Here is a 16,113-nt window from a genome sequence, read left to right as displayed (position 1 = left end):
CAGAGAAATGAGTTAGTGGTTAAAACCACTGGTGAGTGTTATAATGTGAAGTTTTAGTTTGAATATTTCACTCTAAATGTGATGCCCACAAAATGGTTGTTTCATCTTGTGTGTTAGAGAGAGGAGAGATCTCAGAAGCAGAACCCAAACTACTAATCAGGAGGAGACGCAGCATAGATCCACCTCCAGAGAGTGAGTCCTCAACTCTGTTAAACACCTGAATTTCTGACCCAGTCCATTCTCTATACACTGGTCATGCACCTACAGGAACCTGTCTAACTCTGGGTTCAGTATCATAGTCAGATGACTCTGTTGAGGTGAACATCTGGTATGAATGTCCAGGGTGACCCTCACGTCAGTAGTTTGAGCTGTGTCCTGTGTTGTGTTGCAGTGGGAGGAGAGACCCCAGATACAGACCCACCACTACCACAGGATGAAGGTTCTACTGTGGTCCCTGGAGTCAGGAGGAGACGCAGCATGGATGAGCCTCTAGCCAGTGAGTCATCAACTCTGTTACAGACACCTACAAACACCTGAACATCTAACCCATCCTCTACTGTCCGTACATCCTACTGTGTGTTTCATAGTGATTATTGAGTTCAGGTTTATAATTTCAAACGTCCTGATACTGCTATGTATACTGCCCTGCAGTGAGGAACTTTTATTATGATTTATTCTGATAGAGATGTTAATTATTACACATTTTTTATTCATGTTATTTTGTATTTTTCAGAAAATAATCACAGTTTTAAAACATAGCTAATTGAGTAGTTAATATCAGCCTTGATGTACTTTCCTCTCTAACTAGACCAGTGGTGTGACCATGTCCCTGTGTTGTGTTTCAGTGGGGGGAGAGAGCAGCAGTCCAGACCCTCCAGTGTCTCCCAGTGTGTCTGAGCTGAGACTGGTGCTGCTGGGGAGGACTGGGGCTGGGAGGAGGGCAGCAGGAAACACCATCCTGGGCAGAGAGGAGTTTGGGGCCCAGGACAGCCCCTCTGCAGTCACCCAGAGGAGCAGGAGGAGAGAGGGGGACGTGTGTGGGAGACGGCTGGTGCTGGTGGACACTCCAGACTGGTTCTGCCCTGGACTCTCTCTGGAGGAGATGAGACAGGATGTGGGGCTGTGTGTACGTCTGTCCGCCCCGGGACCCCACGCCTTCCTCCTGGTCGTACCAGTGGAGCCCTCTGAGGGGGAGGAGAGAGGAGCCATGGAGAGAATGGAGGACATGTTTGGAGAGGGTTGTTGGGGACACACTGTCATTCTGTTCACCCATGATGACAGTCTGAGAGAGCAGAGCATGGAGGAGTTTCTCCAAACAGGAAGTCAGGACCTCCAGCAGCTTGTCGAGAAATGTGGGAACAGGTACCACGTCCTCAACATGAAGGACAGGGCCCATGGCACTCAGGTCCCAGCGCTGCTGCACCAGGTAGAGGAGATGGTGGCAGGAAACAGAGAGAGCTTCTACAGCAGTCAGACCTACCAGGGGGCAGAGGCCCAGGTCAGAGAGATGGAGGGAAAGATTCAGAGGGAGAGAGAGGAGAAGATACAGAGGGAGGAGACAGAGAGGAAAGAGAAGTTTGAGACAGAGCTGCAGAACTCTCTGAAGAAGATAGAGGGAGTGATCCAGGAGCACGAGGGAGACATCAGAACACTCAGCCATCGAACATCTGAACTGGAGAGACAGGTGAAGGAGGAGAGGGATGAGGAGAAGAAGAGAGAGCTGGAGAGGGAGCTGAAGAGAGAGACTGACCGGAGAGAGGAGATGGAGAGAAAGCTGGAGAGATTTAGAGAGAAGAGAGAGAATGAGAGGAGGGAGAGGGAGGAGAGACACAGGCAGGAGATGGAGGAGTTCAGGGAGAACTATGAAGGAGAGGCCAGAGTTGAAGCAGAGAGAAACCTGATGAAGGTGTTCCTACCTGAGCTACAGAGGAGCATCATGATCTCACACACTAAGATGCAGAGAGACTTCAGCAGACAGATTCAGGGGAAGGATAAACTGATGCAGGAGAAGAATAGAGAGATGCAGGAGAAGGATAGAGAGATCAATGAGAAGGCTAGAAAGATAGAGAATTTGACGCAAAGACTGATGGAGCTCAGTGGTCAGTTTTTAGTGGAGGTCAATGAAATCAGTGAAAGGAGAAGCCCACATACATAAAGGATGAGAGGGTGATAGAGGAGAGGAGGACAAGTGTAGATGAGAGGAGAGGGGAGATAGAGAGACTTAGGACCAGACTGAGAGATCTCAGTGAAGACTTCTTGTCAGAGGTCCATGCTGTAAGAGAAGGTAGTAAAAGGAGAGAAACAGAGGGAGGAATTCAGAGACTTCATTCATACAAACATTGTCAGCTATAATTGCTTGATTTGAATTTTACAGTGAACTTCATGACATATGTACTGTATTGTGTATGTATTGTGGTAACATATTGTCAAAATAGTAATGTTGTTGGATCATATCTGATGAAAGCACATTTGGAATTTATCATCAAAGGACAAACTACACACATTTCTGGCTATATGAACCATCAGTAAGCTTTGTGTTTAAACTTGCATGTTAACTTTCTTCTACAACTGATGTCATGCAGCAGACCTTAATTTGCCTCCTGTGGCGGTTAATGGTTTTAAAAGGTTGTGCTTTTGTGTTACCTTATCAAACCACCTTTAATACTGATCCATATCTTGGTCTTGGTCTTGTCCTGGTATCAGTCCTTTGTTTGGTCACAAAAAGTAAATTAAAAAAATATTTGTAAAGCACAAATAAAGTAAATCCAGTTACATCAATTTCATGAACAAAATTAAAATGTTTGAAGCACTGAATATTATGCTCATGAAAGATAATAATGTATCTGTGTTCATTTTATTATTTAATAAATTCAATAGTTCTTACAGTATTTCAATGCCTCAAATGCTAATAACATCAATTCTATAACCAACCAATTGGAATCCGTCTGAGAACGTTTAAGAAGTAGGATATGTCTCACTGGACCAGGATTACTGCATTAGATCAAAAAGATCTACATGGGTGACGAGTCACTTGATCTTACTGCCAATCAACACTAACGACTGACAGGTGTGCTTCACAAATGAGCAGGTGAGCCGTAATGGCCAACTTTCTCTCCTGTCTCCTGGGAGACGGAGTGAGAGAGTCATGAAGGTCGTCACAGGGGCCCTGGTAGCTCTCTGGAAAAGTGTGTACCTTGTAATTGAAGGTCCCTCTGCAGGGACCTGGGTTTGAATCCTACTTGTGCCTCACTTTCCCTGTCCCTCACTGATCTGTCCCAAGCAAAGCAGAAACTGCTATAGTGAAAATATATTTTTTTAAAGCACAATTTAAAGATGTTCATTTTCTTGTCGGCATGTTTTATTTGACAGTATGACAAGAGGGAGGTGACACACAGGGGTCCCCCAGCCAGAATCCAACTCAGCTGAACCAGGATCTGAGCCCACGCTGTCGTGTTGAAACCTCAGCCTCAAGGGCCCTTTCCTTCATTCAGAATTCAAACGTATCTTCCAAAAAGCTGTTTTTGTGTCAACCCTGAATGCAATACCGAGAGGGAGAGAGAGACAGAAAGGGGGTGGACATGGCGGACAGTGTTCATGTTGTGATGGGCTACTCTGGAAGGTGGCTGCTCTGGACTGCTTATTTGCTAACTTCTGTTCGTCAGCATGGTGAGTCACTTGCAATTAGCAATAACAAGGCCGTTATTTAGAAAGCAGTGAAACGTTGCATAAAATCCACCAGGTGGATGCGTTTCTGTTACTTGAGCATATTTTATATATTTGTCATGATATATTTTACACATTGACGTGTGCAATGGCCCATGCTACACTCAGAAAGTTTCTACTTTAATAAAGTATATTAGATATTAATAAATCTAATCGTATTAGGCCTCTTGACAAGCAAGAGTGCTTCACATCCGTTTTTATCAACTAACGTGACTACATGGTAATACCTTCAGTGACAACATTGTAGTTAGCTTCATCGTGTTTCAGCGGTACTAGATAGTACAGTAAAACTTAGTTTGGGGGAGGTTGAGCTTTCCAGGGGTACAATGATGTTAACATTGATCTTGTTTTGGTGACACAGCCTTCTACTGACCCTTTACAACATTCACTTACCCCTTTAACCCTTCCATACTGTCCCTTTTTACACTAGTAATAACATTTAGCTCACACAAAACCCTTTACTTTCATAGCAAGTTCCACAAAGCTACGTTTGACCATAGGTATGGCTACGTAGTGACATGGTAGTTAATGTAACCTCAATGTAAAGTGCTGCCTGGCTTTCTATGGAGAAAGACATGACAGCGAAGGCCTAATGAAGTGACTATTGTTCTGCCTCTGCCACTTTGTGATGAGATGTGTTTTGGTTTTCTCTCAGAACTGTCAAGTGTAATTAACAGCCACACTGCGGCTGTTAACTGTTACACAGCCAACACTCACACTGGGAAGACACAAGACAGCGCATCAGCCAACACGTTTCCACAGCCCTTCACATGCCGGACATCCAGATGGTAAGGCTGCAAGAACAGACCCCACCTCATCAGGCGCTGGTTGGGGTTCTGGAAGGAATGCAAAAAGGTAAGTGGGTTGTGGTCACTATACACAACCAAGGGACCTGTCCCAACATAAACCTCAAAATGCTGTAGTGCCCAGTCCAACGCCAACACCTCTTTCTCTATGACTGAAGAGTTCAACTAGTAAGAATGAAACGTTTTGGAGTAGAAACTGACTGGAGGCTCAATGCTTTCTGGACCAGCTTGCAAAAGCACCCCCCCCAGCCCCCACCTTGCTGGCATCCACATACAGGGCAAACAGCTGATCCATTTGTGGAGCAGACCACACCGTGGCAGAGCAGAGCTCTGAGGTCTGAACATCTTCAAAAGCCCTCTGACCACCAGGGGACCAGTCAAAGTGAACCTTGGAGCTTAACAGGTTGGTTAGTGGACACGTTTTCCAAGCTCTTTCTTGGTGGAAGGAGAAGGAAACTGGTCAATCACCTTCACCCGTATAGGGCGCACTTGACCCTGGCCAACGACCTTACGTAGGTAGGTCACCGTGGCCTGAGCAAATTCACACTAGGCCAGGTTCACTGTAAGCCGTGCCCACGCTAAACGTTGAAACAGGGCCTGAATACGCTGCAAGTGTTCAGGCCAGGTGTTGCTAAAGATCACCACATCATCAAAGTACACCGCGCAACCGTCCAACCCGGAAACAACCTTATTCATGCGACGTTGGAATGTTGCAGGTGCATTTTGCAGACCAAATGGCATGACAGTGTACGAGTGTCAGAAACCGCTGTCCACAGTCATGGGTTCAAACACAGGCATGCAAATATCACATGGCTCTTCTTTCATTGGCTCCTTGCATCGATCCTGTGCACGTGCTTGCATGTGTGTGTGCGTGTGTGTGTGAGTGTGTGTGCATGTGAGTGTGTGTGTGTGCGTGTGCGAGTCTGTGTGTGTGTGTGTGCGTGTGTGCGCTCTCTGAACATCTTTCCCCCCAGCATTGAAGAACCGCACCCAGGGCCTCGGAGTTCCTCAGTCGACCTCTGAGCACACGGTCGTCTGGTGTGGACAGCTCCCCCTCAACCCTGCTGCCACCAGGAAAGGAGGAGAGTCTGCAACCCCCACACCCGCAGCCAAAGCCCCAGGTTTCAACTCTTTTCCTATTGGGTGGAGCAATCAGATCGTTCTGATCCAAAACATGACGAACCCTGGCTTGAAAAGGAGATCCGACAACCGGCAACAACGCAAGTACCTGATCACTGGGGCTCTGAGATCTTGTAAGAAGTAGGATCTGTCTTCCATAGTGAGTCAGGGAGAACTGACACCCTCCAGAAGCTGCTAAGCCCCGAGGGGGTGTTTCTTCAATGTTGGGGGGGAAAGGGAGAGATGAGGCGTGCCGAGGGTTCAGCTGCCCCCCCCACTGGACCGGGGCCTGAGCCGTCTGGACCTCACGGTACGGGATGGGCCAGGTGGTGGTGTGGTGGTCTTTGATGTAGACGCTGGTGGGGAGAGACAGCATGGGGGTCAGGCCCTTCCTACTCATCGTCTGACCTCTGTCTCTCTCTGGAGACCACAGGGGAGCTCGCTGGCAGCTGATTGGTGGACGGGGCCCAGCTGGGGTGCTTGGGGTGGTGTGTTGCAGGGTTGTTGTCCATGGTGCTGCTGCTGACAGACAGGGGACACAGGGCTTCTCTCAGGATCAAGGATCGTCTCATGGTTTTCACAAGTAAAGAACTGGTATTATAAATATAAACAGACAAATGCATGGTAATCTTTATTATATTTCTACTTTGCTGCACAAAAGCAGGGCAAACCTGTTTCTTACACTATAACTTTGTTATAGAGAATCTCAATCATCTTAATTTCAAAATGTTCTACATTAAACTACATGTTTACCTGTCCCCATATCATAGAGAGAGAGAGAGAGAGAGAGAGAGAGAGAGAGAGAGAGAGAGAGAGAGAGAGAGAGAGAGAGAGAGAGAGAGAGAGAGAGAGAGAGAGAGAGAGAGAGAGAGAGACACACAGGAGCAAATGAGAGCAGAAGGTATATCCCAGAGACTGGGTCAGGGTACATCCTAACAGGCTCTGTCAGGGTGGCAGGGTATACACAGGTAGCAACACTAGACAAGACTTTGCAAAGTGACTGTGGTGAGAGGGGATCTACTTACAGGTGGGGATTGGAAATCAAAATAGGTGTGTCAGAAGTGAACAAGGGGTCTGGCTAGAATTCAGGAGATGATGCCCTCTGGTGGTGAACAGGTGAAAGTACATAGGAACGTGTAGGTGTTACAGTCAGCCCTGAAACTATGATGGTGGAAGTGATTCACAGAGTGTTACACAATAACACACCATTATAATCAGTTTTATTTACTGTAAGCAAATAATTTTCTATGTGCATTTCATTCATTTAAAAGGACTAAAATACCAGACGGGCATGTTCATAACTGTATTACTTTAATTGTATTAAAAACAAAAGTTACCTTTCCTCGTAAGACTCTTTCCATAAGTGCATTACATTTTTTGTCTGTGAATAAAATACATTTGTTTATAAAAAAAATGTATCAGCAAAGTCCTTGTGGAGGACGGGGTGACAGTTAGGTAGGCTGTGTGGAACACGACAGTAACAGAGGGGAAAGTGGGTTTGAATGTGCTTGTACATTCCTGCATCGTAGCCACCTAGGCCTGGGCACTGATGTGCTGCTGGGTGCTGCAACATCCAGGAACTCCACACACACCAGCAGTGGTGGACACATTCATCTGGGAGGCACGGAGGACAGCCACTGCCTGATGGATCTTAGAGAGCAGAGCCTGTGGAGACTCCAGCAGGTGGATCAGCTCATCGTTGTCCATCTCCAGGAACATTCCGGTGAGCTGTGAGCCAGGCGTGGTTGCACCTTGTGGATGAGGGTGATGAGACACTCTCCCAGCATCAGTTTCTGGTAGTGCGGAGGAGTGGAGGCCAGCGTGGAGGCTGTCAGAGGCTCCTTGCCCCATGTGTAGACAGCAGGCTGGAGAGAGGCAGGGCACATATCATAGTTAAATACACACAGTTAGATAGATACACTAGACACACAAGGCTATTGCTGCCACCTTGTGTATGACACATTCAAGTTATAAATGTCTGTACGGTATATGTCACAGGCTGGACATTCAGGACACTTTGCCCCTCACCAAAATAGGTGAAGACTCTGTACGGGAGAGCAAGAGACAACAAGAGACAACAAGGAGCGAGCAGCTGCAGAGAAACACGCTGGGAGAGGAGGAAGACAGGGAAGCCGCCATGTAGACGCTGACCATGACATCTAAACGCCACAGGGGACACTAGAGAGTAGCATGAACGCACACCCACAAGGCTGGTCAACACACACCTGGGAGGTAAGCCACTGCTTATTCCCAGGACAACTGTTCACCCTTAAGTTTCCTTACTTAGGGTTGCGTGTTGCTGTGGGTGTACTGAGAGTAGAAGTATTGGGTGCGGTGGGTCTCTGGTGGGTTGTGGAGCGGGTTAGGGTCAGCTGGATAGTCCAGCAGAAGGGCAGGGTGAATCACTGTCTGTGCTGGACGCACTACTGGCCAGTGTTTCTCTGTTTACTGCTGCAAGACACTAAAGAGGAGAAGGACTGCAGCGACCAGCAGGACCGAGGAGCGCGGGCAGAGGACGGCACTCCACAAAGACTGGATCCATGCCCGCCTCTCTTGGAACTAATACTTTCATTAAAACTGTATTTTACTGCTCAATTGTTTTAAGTCTGTTTTGTCTGGGTATCCCACACACTGCTCCTCCCTCCCAATACAAACCTTTCTTGGAGCTTAGAGTTCCTGTGTACCTTAAAACTTAGGTGACGTAGTCAAATCACTTGCCGTTCACATACTGTATATACCTTCTGCGTAGACACAAAGGCAAGGATGTGGGCCTGGGTCTGGACCTGAGGCTGTGTCTGGATCAGAGCATTGCCTGGGTCTGGACCTGAGGCTGGGTTAGGACCTGAGGCTGGGTCTGGATCAGAGCATTAGCCTGGGTCAAGACCTGAATCTTAGACTGGACCTGGGCCTGAGGCTGAGTCTGGTCCTTGGCCTGGATCTGGGCACTCATGTGCTGCTGAGGGTTAGTACAATGTGGAATTAATTCTTGAATATTGTCTAAACATAGAAATAGACCGCACTAGGGACAGCACTCTCTTTTTACTGAGCGGCTGAAGTCTGCTCACCTGCTGCTTAGAAGGGTTAGGTCATGGAGCTGCTTCTGCTGGAACCCACGCTTGAGCTTGGACTGACACTCTAACATCTTCTGGACACGACCAACACAGATCAGCTTGGACTGACGCTCTAACCTCTTCTGGACACGACCAACACAGATCAGCTTGGACTGACGCTCTAACCTCTTCTGGACACGACCGACACAGATCAGCTTGGACTGACGCTCTAACCTCTTCTGGGCACAACCAACACAGATCAGCTTGGACTGACGCTCTAACCTCTTCTGGACACGACCAACACAGATCAGCTTGGACTGACGCTCTAACCTCTTCTGGACACGACCAACACAGATCAGCTTGGACTGACGCTCTAACCTCTTCTGGACACGACCGACACAGATCAGCTTGGACTGACGCTCTAACCTCTTCTGGGCACAACCGACACAGATCAGCTTGGACTGACGCTCTAACCTCTTCTGGACACGACCAACACAGATCAGCTTGGACTGACGCTCTAACCTCTTCTGGACACGACCAACACAGATCAGCTTGGACTGACGCTCTAACCTCTTCTGGACACGACCGACACAGATCAGCTTGGACTGATGCTCTAACCTCTTCTGGGCACGACCAACACAGATCAGCTTGGACTGACGCTCTAACCTCTTCTGGACACGACCGACACAGATCAGCTTGGACTGACGCTCTAACCTCTTCTGGACACGACCAACACAGATCAGCTTGCTGCTCATTTCCATTCCTTTCATGTCATCCAAAGCTTCTTGCGCATCATCGTGCCTCTCAAAGTTTAGGAAGCCGGGACTTGCCATTCTCCTCCTTCATGACACAGACGCTGGTGATCTCTCCATCAATGCAGAACACCCCCGTCTGCTTCTGCTCATCCACATCCTGTCCAGAGTTCTTCATGAAGACGTTGGTGAACTTCATGCGGGAACATAACTCAGCTTTGTGCTTCTTACTGGGTTTAAAGCGTCCCACAAATGCTCTTCTGTCGTACCATCCAACCTCTCTATAGACGTCTCGGCAGCCCCTGAAGGGTTAGCATTTTGGTTGTTTTCTTTTCTTTGGCACCGTTCATGGTTCCCTTGTCCTCCTGTGACGACTTTTTGTTAAGAAATAAAACCCTTGGTTATTTACACTCTGTCTGGTTTGTGTTCGTTGTGGCTGCGACACCTAACCTAACCCCTGTTCCGTTAGGCCCTCATTCCCCCCTAGACATCGACCTTAAACGTGCAGGTTCAGAGAGGGTCGTAACAAAAGATTTGTACTAATTACATTTTTATAGTTTGTTTGAGAGCCATCACCACTATGACCCAGCTGCAGTAATGCAGCATCAGCGCTCTTCTCCCCCAGAACATGTGCAGAACTCTGTGATACGAGGCATCGTATCTGCACGGCAGAGTCACATTCTGGCCTTCGACAGACACAGGACCATCATACACACACATGTACACACAAACACAGAAACACACACGTGTACACACACATAAACACAAACAGACCCCCACTCACATACACACACATATGCAAACACACAGAGATACACTGACACACATGCCTGACATGTAAACTATATCATTCTCTCAAACTTTCTTTGACCAATCATCAATCTTTTTTACGGTTTTTATTTACCCACTGTAAATACTGCAAGTTCAGTTGAGACCAAAGTGTCTTAGTACGTCATGTGATAGAACGGATAAAGACACACGAGAGTAATACAATTGTTAGACACACCCCCACCCCATAAATCTAATATCCATTGTATCTTGAATGTCAGTTCAAGTCAGTAAGGAAACTGTGAATCAGTTCTCCAATTGCTGATTTCAGGAAAAGTGGATACATACTATCATGACTGTTCTTTCTGAGATATGATGGTGGTTTATTGTGCTTCAGTTGGTGTTCGCCTCTTTCTCCTTGTGAATGGAGCAAAAGTTACATGTATTGTTGTGGGCAATATATGTAATACACTCTAAGGTGTTTCTGGTGTGGAATGTCGTCTTTTTGGGACATTGTAGGTATTATAGGTACATTCATCAAGTCTGAATGGGAAATGTTATCAATGTACCGTTCTAAAGACCTCCCCACTCATGATTGTGCCCCACCCTTGGTTCACTCAGGATCAACAATCCACACATCCGCCAAGCAAAAAGGCCTCTTATTTCACTAGCATGCAGGAAGTCACCAAACAGCTGTGGAGGGACACTCAGGCCGTCAGCGTAGGCCATGTATTTCCAACGGCCTAACCTCAGCATGGAGGTGGAGGCGTTGGCACATCTCTGACCCAGTCCATTCAATGCTCCTTCAGTAATTGTACCAATTTAGTTTGAACATCATCTGTGTTGCAGTGGGAGGTGATAGACAAATACATGTTCGCCACTAAGAAGAAGACACAGCATGGTGGGGAGAGGTATGGAGGCTCTATATGGAGTTACAGTAACTCCCATCTTCCACCACGCCAATGCAGAACTCAAGACAATACACTATATTAACTTAACTCACTGATCATCTATACTTTCATTCAATCTCTTCAGAAGGTTGTCTGAACCTGTGGTCCTGGCCTGGTCTACAAGTTGTGAAGGCCTTGTGACATGGCTTGTAAAAATGGCGTCTGTAGCTTGATATCAGTGTTCCCATATCAGTGAACATGTACTGTCATAAATGACTGACATAAGACTCCCAGAGCCAACAAACTTTCTGTTAAACATACAATGTTGGACCTCAAGCCGGTCTCTACAAGCCTGCTTCCTGTGTCCTGAGCATTTCAATTCCCTTATTCACTCTGACTTCCTCGGTCTTCTCCAATTTCTCTCTGCTGGTGACTTCATGTTCACAGTGCCAGTAGTGCTGTTGCCTCCGTCGACAACGATTGCTCCACTCCACCCACGGCCACATCCCTTCCACGCCTGCACTCTGTTCTCCTGGCCCTCAGCTGGGCAGCACAAGGCTCCGGATGGAACACACTCCACCAGAGTCTGCCTCCTACAGCTGACGGTGGCATCTACAGGTGGTCCCTGACATCAACACCAACCAGCGTGCCACTCCTGTCCCCTCTGACCACATCTTCCACACCAAGCCCTCTGAGGCTGACCTCGCCTGGAGAACATTTCCTTTTTCTTCTTTGGGATCTGATAGAAGACCCTGACTCATATTCCCCCAGAGGACAACAAAGGATCCTTGTATTCCCCCTGGTGCATCTTAGTTTGTCTCTTGTTCATCCTACTCCATTTGATCGTGGCAAACCTTAACTCTGTGCCGTAACTCAGTAGATGATACAATTACTATTCTCATCATATCAGCATTGGATTATATATTATATTAACATAAATATTTCATGTTCTTTAAAACGTTTTGTTAGCTGCACGTGAAACCAGCTAGCATTACATAGCTACCGGTACATTATGTTATTACATATTTACCTCTGTTACTCTGTATTGTTTCTGAGAGCATTTATATTTGTGATATCCGCTCAGAAGACCACAAGTTCTTAAAATGTATTTTTCACACCTACTCATCACTCAAGCCTACAATCCCAAAACCCGCACACTTAAGGGACAGAAGAATTTGAACGATATTTCCCTAGCTAATATGTAGTCCTACTGTTGTTGGTCACCATTGTTGCTAACTCTTACTGTCGCTACCTGTGTTTAAACTATACGTTGTTTATTAGTTCATTTTGCTTTTAGCTAACGTGTCTTATCGGTACATTGTATTTTCTTTTTATTTATTACTGTATTACCACTGTCTTTTTCCTGCTGAAAACTCTACATGTCCCTGCACAAGGATGAATCAACTGTTATCTTATGTTGATTGTCATACAGACAGAAATAACATTTTGAATATCATCTATAATATATATTCTATTGATAGGGCACCCTGCTGCCTGTAAATGGACTACTCATGTATATGTATGTTACATGAAACCTTTGACCATGAACCATTTCCTCATTCAACCTCATTCTGCAACGATACATTTCTGGAAAAATAGTCATTAGTGCCCACAGCAAAGTGTTTTTGGTCATGTAGATACTGCAAATAAACGTTTTTATTCATCCATACACCCTGATGTTTTTCCTTGGTAAACAATGTCCTGAAATTGAAAACAGAAATTATGATATAGTGGAGGAGAGGAAAGGTTTTATGGAGTGGTAGGGGAAGAGAGGTGTCACGAGTTCAGGGAACCAGTGCAGTGCCCATTGGTGGCTCGAAAAATCCATGGCTCAATCGCTTAGTGCAGCTCAAAATGGCAGCAAACACGTTAAGATAAATAGCCTGTATTTATTTCTAAGTGCCTGATTCTCGAAATAATCGTGCCACAGTCCCTCAGACAGAGATTCTGCCATTATGATGAGATTAGATGGAGGGATGAGTGAACTCTGCCCTTAAAGGAGTGGAGAGAGAGAGGGAGTCTGAAGGAGAGATACAGGTGAACTCTGCCCTTAAAGGAGTGGAGAGAGAGAGGGAGTCTGAAGGAGAGATACAGGTGAACTCTGCCCTTAAAGGAGTGGAGAGAGAGAGGGAGTCTGAAGGAGAGATACAGGTGAACTCTGCCCTTAAAGGAGTGGAGAGAGAGAGAGGGAGTCTGAAGGAGAGATACAGGTGAACTCTGCCCTTAAAGGAGTGGAGAGAGAGAGGGAGTCTGAAGGAGAGATACAGGTGAACTCCTCCAGAACATGGAAGTGGCTCTGCCTCTGCATCAAGTTGTTATAGTGTTACTGGAGTTTGTTTTATAAATGATGTGAGGTTTTAAAGAAACAATAAGAAATGTCAATAGTAGTTGTGTGGAGTGTTGTGCATGAAGACTAGAGCATGTAAGAAGATATCTGTGCATATCTACTGTACCTAACACAGTTAGCCAGGACACTTTACAGTGAGAGAGTAGGATTATCTGTTCAAATAACTCATTTTGAAACTACCTGAAACAAGGGAGTGTTTCATTTGGGGGGGAAAAGATGATATACTGATTCAATCTTTGATGTCATTGTAGGGGGGTTTAATATGGGCCTAACAATCAAAACTATTCAAAACAATACTATTACTATATTTAAAGGAATAGGCCAGGGGTAACCGAGCCAGAGTTGTCAGACTCACAGACTCCTTCAAGCAGTGTGCTTTTGTAAGAATCTGTTGAGTGCTTGCTGGCCTTAGTCAAGTCAGAGCCGTCATTAGACTTCTTCTCACACACTGCGGTGTTTCTGGATTTCTTGGAGCGCCTGCTGGCCTTAACCAAGCCAGAGACATCATCAGCTGTGTATGAGTCTGGGGTCTCCTTCATGTATTGTCCACACTGCTACTGCTCCCAGTGAACAGTCATCTGCTATACTCATAGAAGTATGGAGAAAGAGAGAGGGCAGGGCAGAAAGAAAAGGATGGGGGAAGAGACACAGAGAAAGAGAGAGGAATGAGGGGTAGTATAGATGAGCAAACAGAACTGTGTGTTTCAATATTTCATCCAGATCCTCCATCACCAGACAGCTGCTGTCTCCCCATTCTACCCTGGAGGCAGGTGGAGGCAGGAGGAGGCAGGGGGAGGCAGGTGGGAGAGGGAGGTGGGAGGCTAAACACCAAGATCCAAGATGGCGCCGATGATGGCTGCCTCGGTCGTTAGGTGCGCTCTTTTTTGTCTTGTTTTGTCTGTTAATTCAGTGTTCTGCCAAGATTTCCGGGGTTCTCTAACTAGAGAAGTACTTCTAAACATCAGGACTACAACTCCTGTGGATTTATTTCCCACTTTTCTGCTTCCAGCGGCGGAATTAGTGGGAATTATAGTCAAAGCCACCCTCGGCTTTGTCCTAGCAGCGAAGCGCCGTAGGAGAGGCAAACGAGCCGGTGCTCTGGTGCGACTCCGTCAGCGTGGGGCACGCACAGCGTTACCGGGGATATTTCTCTCCAACGTGCGTTCACTGAGCAACAAACTGGATGAACTTCAGCTACTGGTGTGGAAAAACAGAGACTTTCATTCATCTTCCGTTTTGTGCTTTACGGAGACATGGCTGAGTGAACTGATCCCAGACTCTGCGCTACAGCTAGCAGGTTTCAAACTGCTGAGAGCGGATCGTAACCCTGTGCTCTCTGGCAAAACGAAAGGCGGTGGTATTTGTTTTTACATTAACAGTGGCTGGTGTGAAGATGTGACAGTGATTCTGCAGCACTGTTCTCCTGATCTGGAATCATTTTTTATTAACTGTAGATCTTTTTACTCGCCACGAGAGTTTGCATCATTCATTCTGGTTGGCGTCTACATGCCTCCGCAGGCTAGCGTTAACGAGGCTCAACGTGTGCTCGCCAGCCAGATACTGAGTGTGGAGCATGAAAATCCGGATTCCTTGGTTATTGTGCTAGGCGACTTTAACAAAGGCAATCTCACTCAAGAACTCCCAAAATATAGACAATTCATCAAATGCCCTACCAGAGAAGGAAACACCCTGGATCACTGCTACTCTACAATCAGCAAAGCATACCATGCGGTCCCCCGAGCAGCACTGGGTCACTCTGACCACGCCATGGTCCACCTGATTCCTGCATACAGGCAGAAGCTAAAGCGCTGTAAGCCTGCTGTGAGGACATCAAAACAGTGGACCAGTGAAGCTATGGAGGATCTGCGGGCGTGCTTGGACTGCACTGACTGGGACATGTTCACGACTGCTACCAATAGTCTGGATGAGCTCACAGAGGCTGTGACATCATACATCAGCTTCTGTGAGGACTGCTGTATACCAACACGCACCAGGGTAAGCTACAACAACGACAAACCCTGGTTTACAGCTAAACTCAGAAGGTTGAGGTCAGAGAAAGAGGCCGCGTTTAGGAGTGGGGACAAAGACAGTTTCAAGGAGTCAAAGAACAGGTTTAGCAAGGCGGTGAGGGAGGCTAAACGACTGTACTCAGAGAGGCTAAAACACCAATTCTCTGCAAACGACTCTGCTTCTGTCTGGAGAGGGCTCAGGCAAATTACCAACTACAAGCCCAGAGCCCCCCACTCCACTAACGACTCCCGCCTGGCCAACGACCTGAATGAGTTCTACTGCAGATTTGAAAGACAATTGGACAGTCTTGAACTACCCCTTCCCACCCAGGAGGCCTCCCACCTCCCCCCCTCTACAGTGACGACTCTCTCCATTCAGGAGGGTGAAGTTAACAGACTTTTCAAGAGGCAGAACCCCCGCAAAGCAGCTGGGCCGGACTCTGTCTCTCCAGCCACCCTCAAGCACTGCGCTGACCAGCTGTCTCCGGTGTTTACCCACATCTTTAACACCTCCCTTGAGACATGCCATGTGCCAGCCTGTCTCAAGTCCTCCACCATCATCCCTGTGCCCAAAAAGCCAAGGCCAACAGGACATAATGACTACAGACCCGTCGCCCTGACCTCTGTGGTAATGAAGTCTTTCGAGCGC

General features: G+C 46.9%; 1 protein-coding gene across 1 annotated transcript; it reads left to right on the top strand.

The window, feature by feature from the left end:
• The first annotated feature begins 419 nt into the window (after window positions 1-419).
• Window positions 420-5,793, top strand: LOC136933249 (GTPase IMAP family member 9-like). Its single transcript, XM_067228565.1, has 4 exons — window positions 420-496; window positions 846-1,684; window positions 1,928-2,099; window positions 5,504-5,793. Exons 1-4 carry the CDS (start codon window positions 478-480, stop codon window positions 5,791-5,793), a joined length of 1,320 nt encoding a protein of 439 aa, XP_067084666.1. The 5' UTR covers window positions 420-477.
• Window positions 5,794-16,113: the final 10,320 nt, after the last annotated feature.

The sequence above is a fragment of the Osmerus mordax genome, chromosome 25 (assembly GCF_038355195.1).
Source record: "Osmerus mordax isolate fOsmMor3 chromosome 25, fOsmMor3.pri, whole genome shotgun sequence".
NCBI classification, from domain to species: domain Eukaryota; kingdom Metazoa; phylum Chordata; class Actinopteri; order Osmeriformes; family Osmeridae; genus Osmerus; species Osmerus mordax.
This window is presented reverse-complemented; position numbering and strand designations above follow the sequence as displayed.

What these genes read in the sequence shown, in the direction of transcription:
- LOC136933249 (XM_067228565.1), top strand. An exon ending in CATCTGAACTGGAGAGACAG is followed by an intron (nt 1,685 to 1,927) that starts GTGAAGGAGGAG and finishes CCTGAGCTACAG; the next exon opens with AGGAGCATCATGATCTCACA. An exon ending in AAGACTGATGGAGCTCAGTG is followed by an intron (nt 2,100 to 5,503) that starts GTCAGTTTTTAG and finishes CTTTCCCCCCAG; the next exon opens with CATTGAAGAACCGCACCCAG.